General features: G+C 36.4%; 1 protein-coding gene across 1 annotated transcript; it reads left to right on the top strand.

Moving 5' to 3' along the window:
- The first annotated feature begins 207 nt into the window (after positions 1 to 207).
- On the top strand, positions 208 to 16380 carry LOC137405442 (transmembrane protein 214-B-like). Its single transcript, XM_068091709.1, has 14 exons — positions 208 to 340; positions 1000 to 1175; positions 1280 to 1433; positions 2505 to 2636; positions 6011 to 6093; positions 6218 to 6323; positions 9573 to 9654; positions 10394 to 10538; positions 11296 to 11495; positions 11827 to 11980; positions 12566 to 12695; positions 13631 to 13739; positions 14800 to 14956; positions 16164 to 16380. Exons 1-14 carry the CDS (start codon positions 235 to 237, stop codon positions 16296 to 16298), a joined length of 1869 nt encoding a protein of 622 aa, XP_067947810.1. The 5' UTR covers positions 208 to 234; the 3' UTR covers positions 16299 to 16380.
- Positions 16381 to 17865: the final 1485 nt, after the last annotated feature.

Here is a 17865-nt window from a genome sequence, read left to right as displayed (position 1 = left end):
TGAACAACCACGTAGACTAAGTCACCTAACGAGTTAGTTCTATTAGCCAAATAAAATCTATAGGAAAAATTTGAATAGATGATACGGGTGCCAGAGATTACGCCTACAAGTTGATACTTGCAGGGCAAAATGCGCTCGTAACATTTTATGGTAGGGACGGGGTTACAGCGAAGTACGTGGCAACAATCATAGAATTCGAGGCTTTTCTTTCTCCCACTAGCGAATAGCGCAGAGATGGCTGAACGATGGGAGACTGTTCCTTCAAAAGTATCAAAAAAATCTCAGAAGTCTGGTTCTAATGGCACAACTATTAAAAAGTCTGAACTGCAAGCTCCCAAAGGTATGTTGCTAATCACTAAACTCTTTGTTCAAATATCTACATTACAACAACCAGTTTTCTTACGAAATGTTAGTCGGTGATTAGGGAAACTTCAAATTTAACCAGTCTGTTAGTTTCGATCTGTCAATATGTTGGAATTGAGTTTGAGTAACTATAGCATCAAATATTTGCTGACCAATTTCATATCTGCTATTGTCAGCATAGTTTTTCAGGGACAAGCTCTATCATATAGCCTGTCTCAAAGTGATATCAAGCTGATAGGCAAGCAAAAACTTTTTACCGCTAGTCTCACAAATTAATGGATTTTAATTGTCTTGATGTTGATTCATATGCATTAAGTAAGGCCGGAAAGATCTCACAAGTGGTTTGCATGGCTTTGTGTGAGTTTTCTGTTATTTTTGTAAGTTGTTAGTCATTTTCCACCCTGCCAATTAGCTCATCATCTCACATCAGTATGATTGATTAGCTTCATAATCCTTCGATACACTAGTCCAAAACATTTAGCTAATTTTATTATTAACAAACGTAGGGGATATCATGGCATACTAGAAAAAAATGTATAGTAAAAGAATTGAGTATGTTATTTCTAATTTACGTCCTACTACTCTTAAAGCCATTAGCATTGTTCAATGATGGGTTGATGACTCTCACTATTATAGCCCCGATTTTTGGCGAAAAGTCGCAGTATGAAGCACTCATACCAAAGGAAAAAAAACCTCCTGCAAAGGAGACACCAACACCTGTTTCGAAGCAAAAGTCCTCAATACCAAGGCCGCAGAAAAAGGACAATTCTAAGAAGCCTAAAACTCTCAATGTGGAAGCTGCTGTTGCATCGGTACTGTTGTAAATTATTAATTACATTCTTCGCCTAAATTTGGTTTTGTTTTTTAAGCATGTTCCCTACCATGAGTGAAGATTGTCTTAATCTATTTGTTGCAGATAGGGAGCAATCAATTTGAAGAGACATACACTCGGAGCCAGGAGCTGTTTAAGGATGCTCCACTTGTTTGGCTCAGAGAGCTCACTGGACAACTGAATGCCTTGCTTGACACAGTCTCACAGACAGACTTCATTTTTGCTGACTCATCGCAAGGTGCATTTGCTTTAGCTTTTTAACTTAATATACAAAGTTCTCATGTATTGCTTGTGTGTTCTTTTTTCTCAATTCTTTTGTACCAGAGGAATAAGAATAAGGTTCGCTCCAACTTCACCAGCTGTTCTATGGCAAGTTAATAACGAGATACACGTGTGTTAGAGGCTTCAGAGCTGTGTTCTCGCTTTGTGATCATTCTGACACTTTTATGGTTAATAAATGCAGTAGACACTCTTATAATGTAAACCTCACTGTATGTAAATTCCACTTAACATAAAGAATTTATGTAAAGTTTGTGCAACGTATAATATAAGAATGTTCATATAACATAAAGTGTAGTCAGTTCAATTCTCAAATTTGATCGGAATAACAATAGTCTCATAGTTTGCCTTAAAAATGTCGTTTCTTTTACATAAAGAGGTAATGTACAGTTTTCAGGTCGTATAACAAGAATTTTCATGTAAAGTGAAGCGTATAGTGGGTACAAGTGTCCAAATTTCATCTGAATAACGAGAGTACTATAGCTTGCTTTAAAAATGTTGCCTTCTCTCTTGTCGCGCTTGAGAGAGAAAACGACATACGTATAGGGGCATCTCTATTATACTAGTACCCTGGTGGTCTAGTGTGTTGTGAGAGATCATCAGGTGTGCTGATAAAGCACAGAGAATAAGTAGCTGCACAAGTATTCTATGTAATTAGTTCATGAGGATTGGACACCAATAATCTCTACTCTGGATTTGCTCTAGAATGAATTTATCAAAAGTTTTTTTAATCATAGTGTGTTTTTACAGAAACTTTTTTGCATGGTCTAGTTGTTATTAATTTCATAATTATGCCATTTGGCCCACATACTAGTGAAAGCCTTACTGAGTTTGCTGGTTGTTATTGGATCCCCTGCGGTTTTTTACTCCTATTCTAGTTTGAAAAAAACTAACTTGTAAGATTTCGTAGTCCCTTTTTACAGAATTCACTTACTCATGCACTACGCTGTACCTATATAATTTATACACAGCATTTCTCACTATTGTACTTAGACAGCTGAAGGTAAGTTCTCACTTTTTTCTTTTACAGATTTTCCAAGCAGTCTGCTAAAACCGGATATAAAAAAAGTTTTCAATAAATCAATCAATGAATGCACAGGAGAAGTATTAGAGCTTTTTCTCAACCAACTTATACAATCAACAATGGGAGAGATGAGTAAAGGTATGGTGCTCTGCGGACATACATATCTGCGGACATACATTATCTCTTCATTCATGTCATGTGACATCGTCACCTCACCAACATTGGCTCATAAGTTTTCAGGCCACTCTTGTTCGCAGCCGCTATTAAAAACAAAGCAAAAATGCGAATGCGATTGTCGGTGAGGATATGGGTACTATTATAGAGGCATCAAATACTTTGTAATGTTATCTTAAGTTTCTAACAATTATCCCAAAGTGGGAACATTGGAATTCTCTGTAGAGCTTCACGATATGGCGATTTGATTGTTTTGTGACGATTTTTCAAGTAGGCGATTTAAATTGAAATTGCCTAAAAAAACTAAAAATTGCCACTATTTAAAGATATATCGCCAATTGTATAAGTGATATAATCTCTAATAATAATAACGATAAGAATATAATGGCGATTTATTTCACACTGGACGATTTATTTGACACTTGATGATTTTCAGAGTGAGTGATACTGGAACTAAAACGTATGGACCTTTTTGTCTTATGATAAGCTCATTTTGTGGCATTCCACGCACACAGGCGCAGATTTTTAGGAATTGAAAGTTTTTAGTTATCACGAATATAAAACATTTTCTGATAGTATAAAAAACAAAAATTTACGCGTTTTTTTACATAACAATAAGGCGATATATTGAATCATATATATGAATCAGCTGTTTGTAATATCGAATCATCAGGTGCTTTTTGGAAATTGTGAAGCTTTAATTCTCTGTTTCATTAGCCTTTTTATAGTTAACTTTATCTAATACTTGACCAAAAGGAAGACTACTGAGGGAGCTGGTTTGTAAACCAACAGTCTTTTGAAAACTAGCCTCGCTGGACTTTAGTGAACGAAAACAAGCAAATCAAACATCCATGCTGTGTTTTTCTTGCAGAGATAAAGTTCCGTAAAGAGAACTGTGAGATTTATGCATTATTTTAAATCACCGGTTTAAAGTTTCACCGAAGTAGCCAAAAGATCTCTTAGAGACTACAAGACCAATAGCTATATAATAATATAGGATTTCTCTATGAACCATATTTATGTGGCAAGATACAATCTGCTGAGGATTTTGCTGATGCCATAATAAGGATCCAAGTAGACGCTGCCAATAATGAAGTCCTATAACATGTTATGCATTCTGATTGGTCAATTATACTTTACTGTTGTAAAATCTTTACAATTTTCAGCAATATGATATCTACCTGGAACCCAGGCAAGTTCCTCATCATTTGCAACTGAAGTTTTTGTAACTTCAAAGCAACCAAAAGTTTGTGGTTTTCAAGGTTCTGATTGTTTGAGATCCAAACTTCAGAGCATTGGATGCATTGGGATGTACCAGTGTACCTCTGATTTTATATTCTCAGCTCTGTTCACTTTCTGTCCACTTGTCGCCCACTTTCATTTAAATGAATACCCAGGCAAGCAAATTTTACTCAAAAAGTGAGAACATTTATATTTTTCTTACGTTACCATAGTATTGTAAACTTTGGATCTACAATCAATAATAATTACAGTTCATTTGTAGAATTATTTTCTTATGTTTTGCCATATAAACAATCATGGTTAAAGGTTGACTTGCAACAAAATTCACATTACAGTTATTTGGTATCAAAAGATTCACCATGTCTTACTCTGTTGTGTTGTAGGTGCAAAATATGTGGGAATACGATTACATGCTCTTAAAAGCTAAAAAATGAACAATTAATCGCAGCCACACGAGACCGCCGTAGTTTGGATTCTCTTTCCAAAACGGCTCAAATTGGACGTAGTTGTTACAAGATGGTTTCTGTTTACACTTTCATGCAACCTCATTCGTCAAAATATTTTCACAAATATACTTCACGCATTCAATAAAACCATGTCTATTGTTCTTACGCGTCTATTTTATTGTCATTGTAATGCTGTCACTTTTAGCACTGATATCTTATAACTTACCGTAAATATTCGTTAAATTTTTTAACCTTAGCTCGAAGAAGTACACATCATTGTCCGATAATCATGACGAGCCTGTTGGTCACCTGTGATAATCGAAAAGTGCTGCAAAAATTATTTGTGAAGTATTGGGTCACATGATCAGATTACGACTAGACGATTAGATCAAGCCGAAACAAAACTGTGAGGTAGTGAGCATCTATAATTGATACGGGGTCTTCAGTAAAACCTGAAGTGTTTGTTATAAACTAGTGCTACGATAAGTTTTATATTTAGCTTTTTATTGGCCTTTCAATTCATGTGAGAACATCACGTGACAAGACGATAACCAAACTGTAATGAAAAAGAAAAATATCAAAAATATCAAAATCAGAAAAATAAAAAGATTCCAATCTACGGCGGCTTTTCGTTTTTGAGCTTTTAAGAGCTTGTAATCACATTTTCACATATTTGGCACCTACAACACAACAGAATAAGACATGGTGAATCTTTTGATACCAAATAACTGTAATGTGAATTTTGTTGCAAGTCAAACTTTAACAAACACATTTTGCTGACACCAAAAATACCATCATTTTCTTTTAATAAAAAAGACCTTGTAATGTAATCAATCTTACATAAGGTTGAAACAAAATCTGCATCTCTCTAGCTTTTGTTCCATTGTTAAATGCGACATGAAGGTAAATTTCATGACTGAAAATATCATCACAGAAATTGGCACACATCTTTTCTTGTAGATAAAGTTTTTGAGGGAATTAACTAAACTACAAAATGACCTTGAATGTTCATAGAATGAAGTCTAATTATGTTAATCGCTTTTAAATGTACAATACTTCGCTCAATGGGAAAATCTACGAAATAGAATTAGTCATATCTAACAAAATCACTTTTTCCTCGTTTTTTAGGTTCGTTAGGCGAATAATGACAAGGTGTGACAAGTACTTTGCACTTTAATGTTTTACAAAACGCAACTGAATAACAGCAAACCGCCGCGACTGTTCTCACAATGATCCTCACGGAGGAATTGCATTGAGCCAGAGTATTAGAGGGTAGTTCATGTATTTTAGTTTTTTTATTCATTTTTTCTCTTTTTTTAATGGATATTTTTACCCTGAAAATTACTGAAGCCACGAAAGCTGAACTGCAAAGTGGGAAGGTATTATTGTATTTTGTTGCCCTACCTTATGCAGTTATAAGACAACCCCAAACAGAGCTGATGTTACTTTGTTTCTTAAAACTTTGTTTTTCATTTAGCTGTTATAGATTAAATGGAACTGGTTTCTGTGTATTATGATTTCACGATAATATATTGTAATTGTTTAAATTATACTATGATTTCACTATAATATATTGTAATTGTTTGAATTATATCCATAGCTTTCATAGCTTGGCGGATGCTTTGATATAGATGTTGTGTCATTTCTCAGGACACTCCGTTTATGGATATCAGATGGTTGTTCAGTTGCTTGCCAAGAACAGGCCGGAGTTGTTCCCTCTTAAAGCTGAAAAGGTAAGTTATCTCCCTGTTATTGTTTTGCGCATGTTTTGTAAAATCACCCCTTTTCAAGGTTTTCTAAAATGTGACAGGTTTGAGGTTGTTACTGAGTGACTAGTTAGAGCTATTTTCATTACAGTATGTGACTATTCTTGGCAACAATAAGAATGTGCCATCAAAGTGTCTCGTTGTCATGTGGATGCTTGGTCAAGGAGGGGTCTACAGCTTCAAGGCTGGGTTAAAAGGTATGCCTTATAGTGCAATCTGTTTGTTATTCCTTCAGCCTTTGCTTTTCATGTTTTTCTTTTAAAAGAATGGTTTGTGAAACAGCGCGTGGTAACACAACACATGCGTTTGTAACTAATGCGTTCTTGGCTCAGTTGGAATGTGTGATAGCGCTGGTCTGGTAAAGGGATGGTGAGACAACAACCAACTTCAAGCCTTCTAAATCTTCATTTCATAATCCAAGTTAACAAAGATTTCAGGGCTTGCAGTTATTTCCTGTTTCATTTTTACTCAATTCCATCTTTACGATTGAATCGATGTAAAATAAATGTTACTTTTGCTAATAACAATTTTTCCAAATAAAATTGAGCTCCGGCTGCACCTGGCTGAACCAAAGTAAGTCTATCATGACCGCAATCATTCAGTCGCAAGGTTTTGGACTATAGTTAAACCATCTGCTGTTCATTTTAGGGGAGATTTAGTTGCCAGTTGCTTTTAGAGTGGGGAGTAAAAATAACTTGATTCTAATGGGCAGCCTACTTTCATTTATTGCTCATATTTGAAATACATTCAATTTGAAGAATTTGAGAACTTGGCATTAAGTTCGTGAACAATATGAAATCGCTGTTACAAATACATCGTCAGGAGGATACAACTTACGTTTTATATGGATTATAGAATGCAAGGCTTTTATTCAGCCCCTACCTCAGTTCATCTATTAGATAGTACCTCTTCAGGCTAGGATCTATGGCTAGGGTCTATGGCTAGAGACTATGGCTAGGGTTTATGGCTAGGGTCTATAACTAGGATCTATGGCTAGGGTCTATGGCTAGAATCTACGGCTAGGGTTTGGGCTAGGGTCTATGGTTGGGATCTATGGCTGGGATCTATGGCTAGGGTCTATTGTGAGGGTCTATGGCTAGGATCTATTGCTAGGGTCTATGATTAGGGTCTATGGCTAGGGTCTATGGCTAGGGTCTATGGCTAGAATCTATGGCTAGGATCTATGGCTACGGTCTATGGCTAGGGTCTATGGCTAGGATCCATGGCTGGGGTCTATGGCTAGGGTCTATGGTTAGGGTCTATGGCTAGGATCAATGGCTGGGATCTATGGTTAGGGTCTATAGTTAGGGTCTATGGCTAGGGTCTATGATTAGGGTCTATGGCTAGGGTCTATGATTAAGGTCTATGGCTAGGGTCTATGGATAGGGTCTATGGCTAGGATCTGTGGCTAGGATCTATGGCTACGGTCTATGGCTAGGGTTTATGACTAGGGTCTATGGCTAAGATCCATGGCTGGGATCTATGGCTAGGGTCTATGGTTAGGGTCTATGGCTAGGATCCATGGCTGGGATCTATGGTTAGGGTCTATGGTTAGGGTCTATGGATAGGGTCTATGGCTAGGATCTATGGCTAGGTTCTATGGCTAGGATCTATGACTAGGGTCTATGGCTAAGATCCATGGCTGGGATCTATGGCTAGGGTCTATGGCTAGGGTCTATGGCTAGGATCCATGGCTGGGATCTATGGTTAGGGTCTATGGTTAGGGTCTATGGATAGGGTCTATGGCTAGGATCTATGGCTAGGTTCTATGGCTAGGATCTATTGCTAGGGTCTATGGCTAGGATCTTCTCAATTTTTGTTATGATGCTGGTATATTTTTTCTACATTTCAAGTTCTAAAAAGTTCTAAAAAATCTACGTTAGTTGATGAGCTGTGACTAAGTTGCAACCAATAAATTTTCTGTTCACGTTATCAATTTTTTAGGTAATCCCACATTAGCTAGGCTTTCTCCTTGTTATATTCTATTGTTTTTATTGGTTACCAGTTTATGCAGTTCAAACCATTGTAGATCCAGTTCAAAAACTTGTAGTAAAATTAGGAGGTCAAGGTTGAAGATTTTTAAACAATGTTTTGCTTAAACATATTGTTAAAAGATTTTCAAGCAAATGCTATAGATTCGTTTTCCATTAGCAATTGTTGCTTTGGTGTTAACAAGCTTTCAACATCTGGCTATTTGTTAATATCGTTAATGCTAGCTAATGGAAAGAGAGTTATGATATATGTGTAGAATAATAGTACCTCCATAGCTGGAGAGCTGGACTTTGAAATAGTGCTTATCTAAATAAATACCGGTAGATACTCGTTGCCTATGTCGCTGGTTTAGGATTTTCCGTGTATTTTCATCAGATTGCAATAATCAGTCTGCTAATAATGTGTCAGTTTCTGAATTCTTCAAGCGTAAGAGGAAGGGTCCCGGAAGAGTAGTAGATACTAAACTAGCAAGCTTTGATAAGTGTATGTCTCAGTTATTATGTTGAAGATAAAGACTATAGTCTCGGAGGAACTTAGCACAATACCATGCCCTCTAGGCTTCATCTTAGGTTATATGATATGTTTCTTATATGTGCCAGTTCTATGAAGTTATTCAAGTACAACCAACTTTATCTGTGCCTATTTAAAATAACCACTTTGGATATCTTTACCTCTTGAGCACGCTATTACCAGCTAGTCGTTATGTCGATAACCTTGGTAATACTGGTAACTGCCCTAGAGATGCTGAGATTAGCTCAGATAGATAATGGAACATATTAGCATTTTTTAATTCTCATTCTTTCTGTTTGTTCAACAACCTCCGATGCTATTCTATCAGTATGACGTCGACTTACCATTTCGTCGATATATGAATATCTTTACCTCTTGAGCATGCTATTACCAGCTAGTCGTTTTGCCGATAACCTTGGAAACAGTGGTAATTGCCCTAGAGTTGCCGAGATATAGCTAAGATAGATAATATAACATATTAGTATGTTTTATTTCTCATTACTTCTGTTTGTTCAACAACCTCCGATGCTATTCAATCAGTATGTCGTCGGCTTACCATTTTGTCGATATAGCATAGTCAATACATCTGTTAGTGTTTACATTCTGGTCGAGTTCCTTCAGAAATTGTGCAATGAAATTTTGAAATATGGCAATTATTGAGCCCCAACACAAAACGGAGTGCAGCAGCATGATGATTACTAGGAGATACTTACGATCACCTGTACATAGGGTTACGAGACAACCTTGCCCTTTTGAAGCCAGCAGCCGTTTATTCAGTTCTTGACCTCTGATATATCATCTGAACTTAGAGAATACCAGAGATATTATCGTTATCTTTGCTGGTGGGTTGCCAGAAAGTTAACCTAGGCACACAGGAATAGATAGCATTAGAATTTATAGCCTGTGTCTCATAAATGTAGCCTGTGTTTTTGGTTCTTTGGTAGTGTGGGTATCACTAATGTTACAAGTGATTGGAATCAAGTCTCTCGCACCTTATGCTGTCAGCTACTTGGCTCTTCTGCTCCAGTAAGTTTTCAGCATTATTGTTGAGCGCTTAAAGGCTGGTTCACACTATATCGCTGTAATCTAGGCGTTGATTCCACAGTACTTCGATGATCGTCGATGATAACAATGTTCACGCTATCACAAACCCATCCGCTTTTGCATCAGTAGCGTAGTGTTCTCATTTCTCTTTTTAAATTTTCGTGAAGAAACCTCTTTGTTTTCGCATGACTGAAATCAAATACTAGTCCCGCAGCAATGGTCATAAGCGGAAATAAATAAATCACGCTATTGGCGATCGCGAATTACCATCGCCGAAATGGTTCACATTTGAAAGGCTGTCGTCGATGCTCGGCGAAATATGGGGAAAGTTTGACAACTGCAAACTTTCTCAACGTGTCCGCTTTGCTTCGTCGATGCCATCAGTTTGCGGTTCGCATAATCGACGATGAGTGCCTCAGATATCAAGATGACAGATATCAAGCATAGTAAACAAAAGCTTGCTTTCGATGGTAAACCATTTTTGTTGAGAGAATTTTACTAAAAGGTTTTACAAAGTTTTGAACGATGCGAGATAGTAAAATGGCACACACAGTACATCTTACCATCCGTCCATCATCTGCGATACCAGCGATTGTGCATAAGACCTCTGTGGCTGCACCCACTCTATTCTTATGTGATTATATGCAGACTCGCTCTACTTATTATGTTAATGTTATAGTTTTTATGCCATCACTTTATGTCAATCATGTATTTATGTTAGGAAAGCGGGCAGTAGCATCGATCAAGGCTACAATATCATTGAGATGAAGGACTACTTCCTATTGTTTGATGGAATATTCATGATGGATAAGAATGTGCAGGTGGCTTCGCAGAAGAAACTTCGAGAGTTTTACCCTATTCTTAAGGTAGCTTTCCTAAGTCTTAACTTGTTCTACGGGCTCGCTATCAGACTTCAGATGAAAAGATGGTTACGATAGGCTAAGCCCAAGCTTAAGCTAAAGCATAAGGCTAATTAATACTTTAGTTGTGTAAAGTGATGTCAGACATTATGAGACATATTGCAAACACAATTAATATTAATCGTTAAAAAGTTCTACCTCTAATAGTATTATGGTTTGCCATAGTTTCTAGCAAAATCATCTCTACTAGCGAATGACTCTTAAAATGTGAGGTTATCTCATAATTTCTGACAGTACTGTATATGACTGTACTGTATATGACAGTACTGTATATGACTGTACTGTATATGACTGTACTGTATATGACTGTATAATACATATGCTTTCTAACTGAAATTTAGGTCTTCAAGTAACTGAGTCAAGGTGACTTCACGTCAGGATTCAACGCTTTGCACATGCATGAGCGGGTAATTACCAATAGGTAGTGTAGTGTTTTACTAACAAGTGCTCACTACCCTGGAGTTAATAAATGAGAATGAAAGAAGTTGGGATATACGCTTATAAGCACAAGTGTTACATGAATAGCGGTTGTCTCTTGGCAAATCAGTGTATTGTAATGGCTATCTATTGGTTCCTCCCTCGAGTATGAAATGATAATAAATATCTTACTTTCTTCATCAGTTATTTTTAGTAGTATTCGTTCTGTTCTCGAGATGCCTTCTATACACAAGCCTTCCATCTGTACTTGATTTATCTTTAACAGAAGTTAGCTTTTGGCAAGAATCCAAAGGACAGGATGCACAGTTTTTTCCCATCATTTCTTGCAAGACTCAGTATGGAGAAAGGCACTCCAGACATGCATAGGGAGCTTCTAGAAAGCATCATCTTTTGTTTAGCGTCTGATAAGCGTTGTTTTACGATCTGGAAACAGAATCTTTACCTTCAGCATCTACCTCAGAGCAGGTGCTTTACTACTTGTTACTCATTGCTATCATTGCCTTCATATTTTACATTGCAATGTCATGGAGAAGCAGTTCCTTTTCACATCCTTATGTAGAGATTGTTGATAGTTTGCTAAATAGTTGCTAGCTGTGCATTCTCACTCGTACATGTTGTAGCGTATATACCTACCTTGTTTTATTACTTTGTTTTACAATCATCCGAGCTTAAGGCAGCGCAATCGGCATGATTACAATAAGCAACACGACTAGTATGATTACAATAATCTACTCACTACAGTAGATCGTAGAAAGCACCGTGCCTGCATCCTGACTGAACTCATGTAAATTTGCAGTATTGTGCTGAAACATTTAACCTCTGACTGGTCAAGCTTATCACTGACTCTCAACTCTGCGTTGGTCACAGAAACTGTTAGGGAATTCTCTGCCATAAACAGCAAACTTAACAAATCAACTCCTGGCTTACAGTCGTGTATGGCTGCCTGCGCCGTAAGTTTGCTCTTCCTTAGTGCAGTTAATATAATAATTATAGTACATTCCTGGGACGAGTCCGTATAATGGTAGATGCTTTAGTTTTAGGTCTCCAGTTCATGAGCAAGTGTCAGCTTTAAAAAGAAAAGTTATTACCATTTAGCTTCCATTTCAATTTTAATTTAAAATTTTCGCATCTTGTCACTATTCTTTTCTCGGCAGCATTTCTTCGATGAAGCCTAGCCTTCCATTTTACTCGCTTGTCAACTGAGTTATGCAAAGAAATTATCTTTACACGATTAGGGCTCGTCATCTTTTAGCAATTCGTGATCTCACTTTCAGGCTTGTAGCCACAATAAATAAAACGAATGATAATGATAGATAATAAAGTCATGTTATATGGTCTTACATTAGGTTACTCATCAGTTACCACGACCTATTCAACTGAAAGTGTGTTATCATTAGGTGAGTCTGTCAATGAGGGAAATGCTAAATCTCATGTAATATTGGCTTCAACAATTTTATTCATCACACTAATGCCTCCCTAGCTGCACCCTGAGTATATTATAACTCCTAACATCCTACTCGGACTGGTTGTTGCAGAAATTTGAAGAAATCAGCGTCAGAGCATCAGAGAGCAGCAGATCGACCTTCAAATTTGTTGTAGGGTTATGTTTGCTGATGTTCTTTGTGTTGATTGCCATAGATGTTGGCTCTAGTGGTGGTTGGCGAGGTATGTACTCATGGGTTGCTATCTTGTTAGACGCACCATATCGGAGCTTTGGTAGTCACCAGTATTTTTACGGATCGCTATTACATAAGTCGCACTTAATCTCTGGTTTTATGTGTTCAAAAACCCAATTTCTCTTTATCTTTGTTTACTGATGCTGCTGGGTCATGTTCAGGTGAAGCAATCTGTTAACATGGTGTTGTCGAGGAGAGTCTTTTATCTAAAATCACGAATTTTAGCACCGCTTTTAATCATTTTCTAATAATAACATTCCTTCTGAAAGTTTGTAAATTTCTAAAAAATAAAATATTCTAGCAAATTGTTGGAGTTTGTCGTTGAAGGTCAAATCTCGCACTAGTTTCACTAAACGCTACCAGTGCCTATGAGAATATTCCATGAAATCTTCAGCGCATACTGTGAGCAAAATATCTTTACACTGGAAGGATTGTGATTGGCTGAATCATTTAGGAACTCGGACTAACATTTTGTCAGCAATAATGCGTAATTCTTTTTATATGTCAACAAATGGCTGGTTGACACCGAGTTGTTTGTCGAGTCATGGCTAAATATTCATGTACATTCTAGCCAGTTATATGAAAACTGATGCTTTAAATAACCTGATATTTGGTGATTCTACGTAAAAGACTGCTTAACAACATTGATGTTAGCGGATTGTCTCATCTGAACATGGCCCAACAGGCCATTCAAAAAAATAAAAAACATTTCAATTTTTAAATGCAAACTAAATTTTTGTGCTGAAAGCTCACAATTTATCTGGAAAAAAACCCTGCTTTACTTCTGGGTCGCCTCAGCTTTTCCCTAATTGTAAGTTTTTGAGAAATTTTTCTCAAAATGCTGAATAGAACAGATGACAATCAGCTAAGAGAGAGTTTGTTTTTGTTATTGGTAATATGCCTTAATTTGGGTTGCACTTACAGAGAGCAGAATAGGCCGGCTACTGAAAGACACTGGAGCTGATGTGGTACTCACTAGCGTATTTAGACAGGCTAGCTCCTTCTTCTACAAGGCTAGCGCATTTCTCTTCAGGTTAGTTTAACTCGTGCTCATGCCTCGACTTGCCAACGCCCATATACATCATGTTTTGAACCACACTCTGAACACAATTAAAACAGGCTGTAGCAACTGTCACATCTACAAATTTCCTGTGCATATGTTGTCAGGCAGACAAGCATGAGCTTCTCTAACCTAGACACAGTTAGGTTTACAACTTATACCAGCTTTCATCTTGTCAAGTTGTTGCGATAGTAAAATATATCAAATTAATCAGCTTGTCCCCATCCTATCATCATCCTATCAGACTGCGTACAGATATAGAGATTTTAACCATGTTACTACCAGAGAGTAGATTAGACCATTTGCTATGCTACTACCTCCTACCAGAATGTTAGTGCTTACTGTTTAGACAAATGAATGTTTTCAATTATTTAAAATTTGTGTTACAGCTTTCTAACGAGTTTATAAATCTCAGAAAAATCCCATTTATCATCATGGTAGTCAAACAGTATAATACAGTCAGGTTTAGAAACGTGTATCAAATCATAAGTAATCACTATCACAATTAATTTTTAAAAACTGCTTTAATACAAAACTGCTTTTTGCTTTTGAGAATGAATTCAACATACGTTCCAAATTATTTAGAAGTGGTTTGTTTGGATTTAACCACATTGTGATTGCAGCCTCTATGGCCAAGTTTAGTGTTCAGACAGACATTGGCACAATTTAATAGCTGTGAGGGCACGTTGTGTTTGGCCTGACATTCCACATGTTTCTCGTTTTGTTGAAAATAATTATTGCTGAAACAGAATGATGTGAGGCAGGAGTCCATTATTCTTGTTTATAAATAGTGGTGGGAGAGTTATTTATATTTAGTTGGAGAATTCCATCTCAAACAGGAAAAATGTAAATTTTAAGTTAATGAAACTTACTAAAAGAATTTCAAAAAGATGCGTTATGTATACAATTTAGGGTGAAAGCTTTACAAGATTTGTTTTGCACACTAGCGCTGGCTTTTTTCTATAACAGAGCATCCGAGCTTGTTGTATCAGCCCATCGCAAGATGTTTAGATGGTCATATATCTTTTTGCAGCAATGTTCCTGTGTGGCTAGAGGCTGTCATTGTTGTCTGTGAGCCGCTGCTGGATTTGGTCTGGAGATATACAGTTGCTACAGTAACCTTCCTCATCTCTGTCAGCGCTCCTCTCAGAGCCTTTATAGCTGAAAGTGTGCCATATTGTATTGACTGGGTAGGTGTTAGGACTAGCTAAGGGCCTACATCCTCAAATTGACACTCGTCATTAACTGGTCATCTGTCAAGAAGAAGCAATTAATTTTTAATGAAATTTCTTCATTAATTTGAATATCATTTGAGCATTTACTTATGAATTTTCATACAAGTGGGAGTGTTGATCTGTCAGTTCATTTTGTCTCAATAGTTTTAAATATCTGAAGCGAATTTGTGAGGATTATAATTTCAATCTCAATGTAACAGATCTCTTCTATAGATGAAATATTGGCAGCTAATATGACAGACTACAGAACTCCTCTACGGTCTGTTATATTAGTTGCTAATATTTCATCATAGTTTGGAACAGAATATGTTATACACATGAATTACTAAATTGTCATCTTAGAATGATCGTTAGATCGTGGTATCCTATAGGCTAGGAGTTCTGAACATATTTTGTAAAAGTTGTATAGATTACTTGTTCGAGGTGAGCTCAGTACAGCGGTGCCTCTACTTACAAAATAAATTCATTCTGGAGATCGTTTTGTGACATGAAAATCTTGAAAGTAGAGACACTTTTTACCGTATAAATGACTTTTTCGATTCCAAGCCCGTGAAAGTCGCACATAAATTTTTATATATTACAAAAATGCATAAAGATCTGTAACAAGTACATGTTAGAATTAAATTACTGCACATTTAACATAAAAATGAGTTTTACATATGTAAGGAATAAAGTTTCTTGTTTATCAACTAAATGCATTCCTTTTTTGTAATTTTCTACTATCTCTCACATTGTATGTGTATTGACAAAACAGCTCTCTGCTTCTCACTACTTGTCTCTTCACCTATGGTGAACAAAAGTTAATACACTCAAGTGGAGGTGCAATAAACACTAACAAAGCCTAACAAAGTCTCTCTGAACATTTCTTGTGTTTCTGAATTTCGCTAGCGTGAAACTGAGGTTTTGGTGATCATCGTGGGATGACGGGGAAAAATGAATAGGATTCTGGGAGCTGTGAGTCGCAGCACGTATTTGGAAATTTTTGCCTTTTTCATAACAAGAAGCAATATTTTTCCGAAGAAGTATTTCGTAATCTAAAAGTTATGTATTTAGAGCCTTTCATAAATAAAGGTATCACTGTATATGTGAACACTGAATGGTGATAAACTAATTTGTGTGCCTTAATAATATCATTGGTATCATCTGTATATTCCTGTTTCAGGTGATAATGCATCCTGCCTGGGAGGTACTATACAATATGATGGTGACTGTACAGTCCACACTGCAGCCTTTATTTGATTCACTGTTTTTCTATCTTTCTCCTGTAATAGATAGGTTGAAGGCAGTTTTTCTTTAACCCCTTCAGACTTGTTTTTGGCTACTACCATCACAATGACTGGCATTATTAACTAAATAAATACCTTGTTATTCTTTCGTAAGCCATCATCTTATGGTTATATGATTGTCGGTTAGTATTTACCAGTTCCTGCTACGGTAGAGGGTGCAGGATGAATTTATACATATGAGTAAGGAAGTGAGTAAATGTTTCACAAACTCTGTACAAACTGATATGCAAAAAACTGGTCAGCAAGGTGTCTACTAGGTCGATCAGAAATATGTGTGCTAATCATACCTGTAGTGCAAGACTGCCATAATCTATCAGATACCAGGTTCAAACCTTTAAAATACTTTTAATTTTTGTTTCTTTGATCTACTTGAACTGCGTTACTGCTTACACCTCTAGGAGCTGTGTGTACGACTATAATTGTTATATTAAGCATTTCATACGTAGTGGCACTCTGCGGGTGTCATCAACAGTGATGTACATTTCAAGGTTGTAGGAAAGTGGTAAATAAGCTTCCGGAAGTTTCTGATATCCAACTTCCCTTTAGTAGTTTTCCCACTATCGGTTTATTAGTTACAGTATTACAAAAGTTGGCAATAGTTGTACAGTACTACCGAGCGAATGCAAGGATCTAAAGACACCTAGGTTAAACTGGTTGCAAGAGAACAGAACTCTTCATATTGAGAGTGTAAAACTAATAAAGGATGACTAACAGCTCTGTTGCGAAATTTGCAAGTTATTACCAATTTTTGCTCAATGATTAACTGTTTACGCCGATTTCATTATGAGACAGTTAAGCTTTTATTGCTGAGCTATTTTGTAAGTAGTTTTACTGCTACTAACCTACAGTGTTTCTATGTTGTCATGATAAAAATTTCATTATTGAAAAATGCTGTTCTGAAAAGTTGAAGAAATCCTCTCATACGAATATAGTGATAGTAGCTGTAGACTCGGTCAGTGATGATAACAATTATAATGACCAAGCTGGAAAAACCAAGGGAGCATACCCTTGGTTTAAACTTGAAACGGTAGTGGTATAACTGTCATGAATATATATATATATCTTATATCTATATATATAAATCTCAATGGTTGTTTGTATTCTGTCTGTTCGCTTATAGCGCTAAAGTTTTAGGAATTAAAATCTGCTGCGGGCTGGTTTAAACACAGTACATAGAAATAAACAAACACCTTCATTTAAAAGTTACATTGGCAAATGTATGTTGATTAAAAGTAAATTTTTTGTGCAAAAACCTTTTTTGTTACCCGTGCAACGCAGGACATTCACATAGTTCACCTATATTATTGTATAACATGAATACATAATATATAAATCATCGTTAGAAACACTAGTTTTGTGAGGAATAATTCAAAAAAACACTCACCACACTAAGTGCGGAGTGAATTATAGTATAATATAAAATATGGAGTACTTAGCAGTTGGTCAATCTACAAACTTGTTTCAAGGAGATATAGATCCGCTTTCAGCAGTTGATTACATAACAATTTTTAGACTTGCAAATTATCAGCTAAAAAAACAGATTTATGTATTTTTAATAAATATATATATATATTTAAT

This window comes from Watersipora subatra, chromosome 1, assembly GCF_963576615.1.
Source record: "Watersipora subatra chromosome 1, tzWatSuba1.1, whole genome shotgun sequence".
NCBI classification, from domain to species: Eukaryota; Metazoa; Bryozoa; class Gymnolaemata; order Cheilostomatida; family Watersiporidae; genus Watersipora; species Watersipora subatra.
This window is presented reverse-complemented; position numbering and strand designations above follow the sequence as displayed.

Coding starts and splice junctions, on each gene's coding strand:
- LOC137405442 (XM_068091709.1), top strand. CDS start 235: ATGGCTGAACGATGGGAGACTGTTCCTTCAAAAGTATCAAAAAAATCT. Junction 1,434..2,504: donor TTTTGCTGACTCATCGCAAG/GTGCATTTGCTT, acceptor TTTCTTTTACAG/ATTTTCCAAGCAGTCTGCTA. Junction 6,324..9,572: donor CTTCAAGGCTGGGTTAAAAG/GTATGCCTTATA, acceptor GTTCTTTGGTAG/TGTGGGTATCACTAATGTTA.